Consider the following 8,031-nt stretch of genomic DNA (forward strand, 5'->3'; position numbering starts at 1 on the left):
ACTGTACATGTTGGTAGGAAAGTGACGCTGCAGCCGCCTGGAAAGACTAGAAAGTTCTCTGCGATCATTCACAGTGACAAGCAGACGACCTTTGCACAGAGCTGGATCACCTTGACGGGAGGAGGAGACCTCACCAATCATGAACGACACCTGGTAGACTTGGACTAGACTGTGTGTGTGTGTGTGTGTGTGTGTGTGTGTGTGTGTGTGTGTGTATGGTGTTCTCCTTGTAGGACCAAACACCTCAGATCAAACTCCCCCTTTAAGGTCCAAGCTCCCGTTTCCAAACCCGACACCATGTGACGTTGTACATAAAGGCTCCAATGGAAACATGAGGCTCGGTCGCGAAGGGAAACGTTGGAAGGAGGTCAGGGGGGTCAGGGTTGGACACCGAGTGGCGGCTGTTCTGGGGAAATGGGGGAGATGAAGCATGAGGCCGAGACGACCTCACGAAGACTGAGCTGTGAATCGGACACACACACACACACACACACACACACACACACACACACACACACACACACACACACACACACACACACACACACACACACACACACACACACACACACACACACACACACACACACACACACACACACACACACACACACACACATTTATTCCACCATGTTCACATTCTACTTAACAGGCTCACACATTAATGTGAACAGTGTCATGGTGAAAAGGAGCACGATGAAGACGTCTTATTCTTCACGCCCCTTTGAATATGTACAGAAAAATCGATGACCATAAACAACGGTGATCCATTCAACAAAATTGTAACACACTTTACTGTGTTTAAAAATCAAACATTTGAACAATTTAGAAAACAAAACAAATTTCCCCATTGCAACATGCAAGTTACATTTTTTTATATTCCTCCATCTGCATCTCCTTAAACATGTTTTTAAATGTATTTATTGTTTGCGAACACACACGCACGCACGCACACACACACGCACGCACGCACGCACACACCCACCCACCCACCCACCCACACACACACACACACACACACACCCACACCCACACACACCCACCCACACAGGTGCATCTATTGCTGGAACGCCTTAATCTGCTGCTGAGACTTGTGCTCTGCCAAAGAGCAGACAGCACGAGTTGACCCCCCCCCCCCCCCCCCCCCCCCCCCGGCACGGTGGCAGTAAGGGACAGGGGGAACGAGGGGGGGGGTTCCTGCTACTTATAAACCACTTAGTCGTCTGCATACTGCCGTTTAACAAACTCCTCATTCCACCACCACTGTACGTTCGTCCCTCCCTCCTGATGGTCCAGGCAGCCCCACGAAGGCTCTCTGGACGAGGACCGACTCACATTCGGCCTTCCACTCGTTCTGCAGACCCTGGAGACCCGGCGAGGCCAGACTGGTGCTGCTGCTCAGGCGAGTTAGCGCAGCTAATTGGGCTACTGTGTCACGGGGCTCCCTGCAGCCTTAAGGAGCGGGGCGGAGACGAGAATAGAGGAAGGTAATCTCCGCTAAGACCGCGGCGTTCCATCTGTGGAGGCCATCTGGACGCCGACTCTCGCACACACACACACACACACACACACACACACACACACACACACACACACAATGCGGCCCCGCCGCCACGCTGGGAATCGCGGAGACAAGGCATGTCCGCGTGGCTCAGGCAAGGTATTGTTGACTAATGGGTCAAAGGAGTGCCGCTGCCCGTGTGACTTCTGGCATGGCTTCATGCTGACGCACACACACACCCGGCTTAGAGGAAGCTCACTGCTGTGGGGGTTCCACCCTGTCCACTACCGGCTACCATCTGAGGAGGGGGGGCTGGGAGGAAACACATGGCCCAGATCAATAACGGAACTACACAAAAGGTGCCAATCAATAAGGTAGAACAGACACTGCAGCACCACCACCACATCCATCAGTCTGCTGCTACCAGGCGTCAACGTCCACCATTAATGTGTGCAAGGATGTGTCTTCCACCGTCTTGACCATTGCAACAGATCAGTACATTTATCCAAGGACACACACACACACACACACCACACACACACAGCTGTCTGCAGGCTCCGCCTCCTTTTTTTTCTTTTCATCAAAACCCCCCAGTCTCACAGCGACACACACTCTCGGGACGGACAGATGTGGAGCCGGGCAGCACAAAGCCATGCTGAGCTGGCCTATTGAAAGGCTTCCCGGGGGCCCGGTGGGGGGGGGGGGGGGGGCACGCAGATCACTGACCACTGAATAAATGAAGACACACACACACATACACACACACACTTTGCATCTGACTTGCACACGCTGCCTCTCCAGGGACTCACCCCGACGGGGACAGAAGGTTGACCTCCAGGGTCTTTGCTCCTTATTTCTTTCATCTTCCTCTTTTTAACTTCATCAGTGTCAACAGGAGCTCAAACATTCATTTTAATGGGCTCAGCAACTATAATCGGGGTCAAAGACCATCTCCCATCACTGTGCATCACCCCCCAATTTTTCTATATTTTATATTTTCAATCATATTCATAGGAACCGCCTAAGGCAAGCCGCTTTGTCTTTGATGTCTTCATGCCATATATTCCCAAAGATCTTTGATTGATTGATCGTGTCGTGGGCCAAAACGATAACATCTAACTACTGGAACATCACATTTATGATTTCTTTTTCTGTTAAAAAGCAGCAAATACGGGTTCTAAAGGTCACTAGAGATCACAATAACTATCTGCCGATTTCAATTAGACTCCAACACAGGGCCAATAACAGTCAGGTTACTGAATCAGTCTCCAGAAAACACAAGTCAGTCGTCTCCTCGTCTATTTGGGTCCAGCTAAAGACAACAAGAGAGAATTTATCAATGTGGTTCAAACAAAAGCCAGCAAAAGAGTGTAGGTATCGCTCTACATCACACCGGTCCAACGAGCGACAATAGAAAAGATGTATGTTCTAATTAAATCTGAACAGAGGTCAACAACAGACGGACAGTTTTTCCCAACATTTCTTAAACGTGCTTCAAAAAAATGACGACAGAAAAATGGATTTTAAGATTTTAAAAGACATAAACGTGGACTTTGGACTCATTTAGAGTCAAAACTGTCAAACAAAATTCTTTAAAAGTGGATTTCGTTTTATTACTAGTGTATAATTATTGTGACAGTTCTGAAAAAGGACTATTGATTGGGCTTAAACATGAATTTTTGAGATGTCATGAAAGCGTCTCTGCAGAGAAAAGCCCGACTTCAGTGCAAATGAACAGCGTCATTAACAAGGAGTGTTTTTGTTTACTTAATAGACACTGAAGCCTCCAAACTAGAGGCTTAATACAACGGCACTTAAACCAAACACACACGTATACATCATGACGGCACACGCCCTCATCAGACAGGACGAGCCAGCGGGGACACACCCTCCTCAGGGGACGGGCCTCCACCAAGCAGGGCGTCCAGATCTCCCATGAGCGCCAGCTGAGGGCGGAGGAGGGGGAGGAGGGTGGGGGCTGTGGGTGGGGTGACGGAGAAGAATTGCACGGAAAGGGAAGACGGACCAGGGGGGAGGAGGGGGGGGACGCCACTGTTTCTCTTTAGGTCCCCTCACGGACGCTCTGGGACGGTAATGACGGGGTGCGGGAGGCGTGTGTGGGTGGGGGTGTGGCGGTCTGAGCACCCCCCCCCCCCCCCCCCCCCAAACCAGATAACACCATGCAATTAGTGGCTGCCCACTCTGCCGCCTTTCTTTACGTATACGTTTATATATACATGTCAGTTTCCCAGAGTGCAGCAGGGCATTAGAGATCAGAGTCTCTCTCTCTCTCTCTCTCTCTCTCCCTCCCTCCCTCCGCTACTAATCAGTGCTCTCTCTCTCTGCTACTAATCAGTGCTCTCTCTCTCTCTCTCTCTCTCCGCTACTAATCAGTGTTGTCTCTCTCTCTCTCCCTCCCTCTCTCTCTCCGCTACTAATCAGTGTTGTCTCTCTCTTCCTCACTCCCTCTCTCTCTCTCTCTCTCCCCCTCTCTCTCTCTCCACTACTAATCAGTGTTGTCTCTCTCTCCCTCCCTCTCCACTACTAATCAGTGTTGTCTCTCTCTCCCTCCCTCTCTCCCCCCTCCCTCTCTCTTTCTCTGCTACTAATCAGTGTTGTCTCTCTCTCCCTCCCTCCCTCTCTCTCTCTCTCTCTCTCTCTCTCTCTCTCTCTCTCTCTCCCTCTCCGCTACTAATCAGTTCTCTCTCTCTCTCTCTCTCTCTCTCCCTCCCTCTCCCTCCTTCCCTCTCTCTCTCTCCCTCCCTCTCCCTCCTTCCCTCCATCTCCACATTGCTTTTCCTCAATCAATCCCTAAAACGACCTTCTGATGACTCGTCGGTACGAGAGTGAGGCTCTGGTAGCGCGTCGTCGTTTTGTCGTGGACGTCTGCTCTGGTGGTTACGACCGTAGACGCGTCTCCTCTCGGAGGCGATCACACGCCGTCTAATTAAAACACGGGGGCTCAAAACTCCTCCTGCAACTGCGGGCGACATTTCCAACGCACAACGGCCGCGGTGACCAAGTGTTCCACGGTCGCCTCCACACTAACGTGTCCTACAATTGGTAGTACTGGCCGACGTCGTACGCCATACGTTGGGGCTCACCTGTGGGCGTAGTGCAGCTGGTGGACCGAGTCGATGGCCAGCACCATCTCCGCCAGGTAGAACTTGGCCATCTCCTCCGGCAGCCGGTCCTCAAACTTGCTGAGCAGCGTGAGCAGGTCACCGCCCACGTAGTAGTCCATGACCAGGTACTGCAAAGGGGGAGGAAACATCCTTAAAGTGAAACATCCTTCAGACCAGGGGTGTCTAAACATGCGGCCCGGGGGCCAGAAGCGGCCCGCCAGAGGCTCTAATCCGGCCGCCATGGGACACTTTTAAAAATATAAATATGAAAACTTGACAGAGGCGGATCTAAAAACACTAGATGACAAAAATAACGTTCAAAACCGCCCTCGGTCAGAATTAATTAATGCATCTGTGGAGGTCACATGACGCGACACCTTTCACAATAAAACAACGAGTCCAACTTATGTGAAGTGATACTTTAGACACGTAAACTCAAAACAACAAATTGTTTTAATCCTGAATAAAAATACGATACCAGATACAGGTGACTGAGGGTTTTTTTTTTTTTTTTGGCAAATATAATAATATCTGATTAACTTTAATATGCACATTTCAGAATGTGTCCATATCTGCAGTTCAATATGAAATGTTGGACTTGTTGGGCCTCCAGAGGTCAGATTAATCAACTAAAATGATGTTTTGGATTGTCAAGTGTTCTATTTAACTTCCGATTTACACACTTTCAGCTCAAAATGACACAAAAATAAACTTCTGGACTTCAGCTCCTTGCTGAAACAAGAACTTATTTATGCACCAAACGACGCATGAAGGCTCTGAGATGTCCAGAACCACTTCCTCACAGGAACTCAGGGAAACACTTGTAATCCGTACGGGTCGTTTTATGAACTATTTTGCCATTTGACACCTTTAGATTAAAACCTCATGTTATTTTGAAATGATGAAGGCTGAACTTTGATTAAATGAATAAACAAGCGACTGTGAGAACGGCGAGCTCACGCCGTCCGGACCTTCGACGCAAAAACTTTGCATTACGTGCATCAATCCAAAGAACATAAACACGTTTGAAGTGAAGACTGTGGTCAAACTGTTATTAGCTCACGGATCACATGCACACCGAGACCCGCAGGTCAAACACGATCCAGCGGTGAGCTCATTTTATTTTGGAAATATTCTCAACCCAAAACAGGAAAGAGAAAAACGTTCTGCTCGCCCTCCTCCCACGCTCACAGGATCATTATGCAAGTCGCCTAATTTGCTTCCAACCGCCCTAAAAATAACCCGTCTGGACGCCGTATTTTTAAAATCTCCGGGGGGAGGGGGAGGGGGGGTCCGGGGGCGTGAAGCATTTGTTGTGAGAAATGTGGGGAAATGGAATGACGAGCAGTTCTGGCATCTGAACTCGGGGTCGGCCAATCGGAGAGGAGGAAGACTCCCGTGTCTTTTCTGGCCCGCCCAGTTTGTTTTTGCTCGACTTCCGACAATCCTGAGTCATGCTGTGCTTTGTGGGTGATGTGGTGGATGTGCCAGTCAGTGTGTGTGGCGACCTGCTGCTGAAAACTATAAAAAACATTTTTAAAAAAATGAAGAAGTGAAGAGTGACTTCAGTCTGTTGTTCCAGCTAATAAACGGAGAGGGAGGGTTCCCCTTCTGACCAGGTTATTGTCGTCCTGGAAGGCGTAGTGCAGGGTGGTGATCCACTGGCAGTCCCCGTTCACCAGCACGTCCCGCTCCTCCCGGAAACATGCCGTCTGGAGAAGAAACCACAAATTCACACTGCGTGAAACACTGGAGGTTCACGATTACACACAAAAAAAAGACCTCGGCGTTTGGATCTCGGCTCGTCTTTGACTTGTCGTCCAGCGCGTTTACAGAGTTTTTCTTATTTTTCAGCAGTTTCTAAAAGCACGTCTTGCCTCTGATTGTTTGTTTTTTTTTGGTGCTGGTGGCAAATCTAGAATTGCGACAGATGTGAGCAGCAGCCACACTTTGGTCCTTCGTTTTTGAAATAAAACCACTCAAACACGTTCGGGGTTAGAATCATACGGACAGACGACCAAGTTGGATCGTTACCACGGTGACCCTACTATTGAAAATACCAAGTCTCGTCATAATATTATTATTGTTATTTTTCTTACACTGTCATGTATATGTTGCCTTGCTGTCGAGGAAGGTACTGTAACGCGAGTTCTCATGTTCATGTTTATTATTAAAAAAATAACAAATAAATAAAGTTCCAAAAAAAAATAAAATACCAAGTCTCATGACACTCGCGAGGCCGCCATTGTTGTTAGCGTCCACCGACTCGCCCGTGTGCAGAACCACTTACGTCCGAGACGAGAAGCGAGACGACGCTAACGGCAGGTAGAGCGCAGCCATAGATCTATAGAACTAGAGTTATATACTGGTTTATCAGCAGGAGTCGACTTCTAGATTCCTAATGTGCTTTGTCTATTGTGTTTTCGGTGCGTTTGGCGAGTCACAGCGCCCCTAAAGGCCTGGCATGTGTACTACACGCCCTGAAGGCCTAAACTACGGCACCACCTTTTTTTTTTTTTGGTTTTGTTTGATGTGATATATCCCCACGTTTGCTTTCCTCTGGTTTGGAACAATCTAAAATGACTCTTTCATCTTTCAAGGCTCAGCTTCACAACCAGCAGTGAAAACTGTGTTGGATAATTGGGTGGAAGCTATCAGGGAGATTCACGAGATGGAAAGATTACTACGCCTACAAAAGGAGTCGTACGTTGCAAAATGGACAAAAACTACTGCTATACTTTCAGATATAAGATCATCCCCACACGCCACACACACTACCTGTGCAGTGTAATAAAACAAACTGAACATGCTGTACCAAATGCTGTAAGAACGTAAATTGCCTGGAATTGTAATAGAAAAGTTATTGTCAATTCAGATGTACTGTGACACTGTTTATGTTGCTGTATGGTTTATATGTTTCTCTGTTCTTATGAAAAAAAACAAAAAACTTCAAGTATTAAAAAAAAAAAAAAAAAGAAAGAAAACTGCGCTGAACCACCAAAAGTCAACGACGACGCTGCGATGTAAAGAGCCACACATTTAATTGCTCTTCATCCTCATGACATAAGAATCGTCAGAAGTCGTCCCTTAAGGTTAGTTTTTAGTAATTTAACAATGCAGTTGTTTTCTTTTGCCTCATGGTATTTATGCATGAGCTTGTTGTCCAAAATATATAAAATAAATAAATATAAAAGCTTTAGAAAATGTAAAGAAGTATTCCTGGGATGATTTATCTCAAAATGCTTAATATTGCAAACCATAAAATCTGATTTAGGGTCGACTGTTGGTTTGTTTTCATCTTCTCAAAGTGTGGATGCAGTGAAACTAAAAACCGAAAATAAAATCCGAGTTTCCACCGTTTGAATGCACGGATGGGGGGGGGGGGGGGAAGTGTCACGTCTTCAA

The 8,031-nt window shown here is 47.6% G+C and overlaps 1 protein-coding gene across 1 annotated transcript in view; it reads right to left on the bottom strand.

The window, feature by feature from the left end:
• cdc42bpab (CDC42 binding protein kinase alpha (DMPK-like) b) overlaps positions 1 to 8,031 on the bottom strand; it is a gene marked incomplete at its 5' end in the record, with an annotated part of 66,833 nt that overhangs the window by 38,238 nt on the left and 20,564 nt on the right. The window contains 2 exon segments of the mRNA XM_080513977.1: positions 4,606 to 4,754; positions 6,243 to 6,338. Of these exon segments, the coding sequence (XP_080370103.1) occupies positions 4,606 to 4,754; positions 6,243 to 6,338 (245 nt within the window).

The sequence above is a fragment of the Blennius ocellaris genome, assembly GCF_963422515.1.
Source record: "Blennius ocellaris genome assembly, chromosome: 18".
Taxonomy (NCBI): domain Eukaryota; kingdom Metazoa; phylum Chordata; class Actinopteri; order Blenniiformes; family Blenniidae; genus Blennius; species Blennius ocellaris.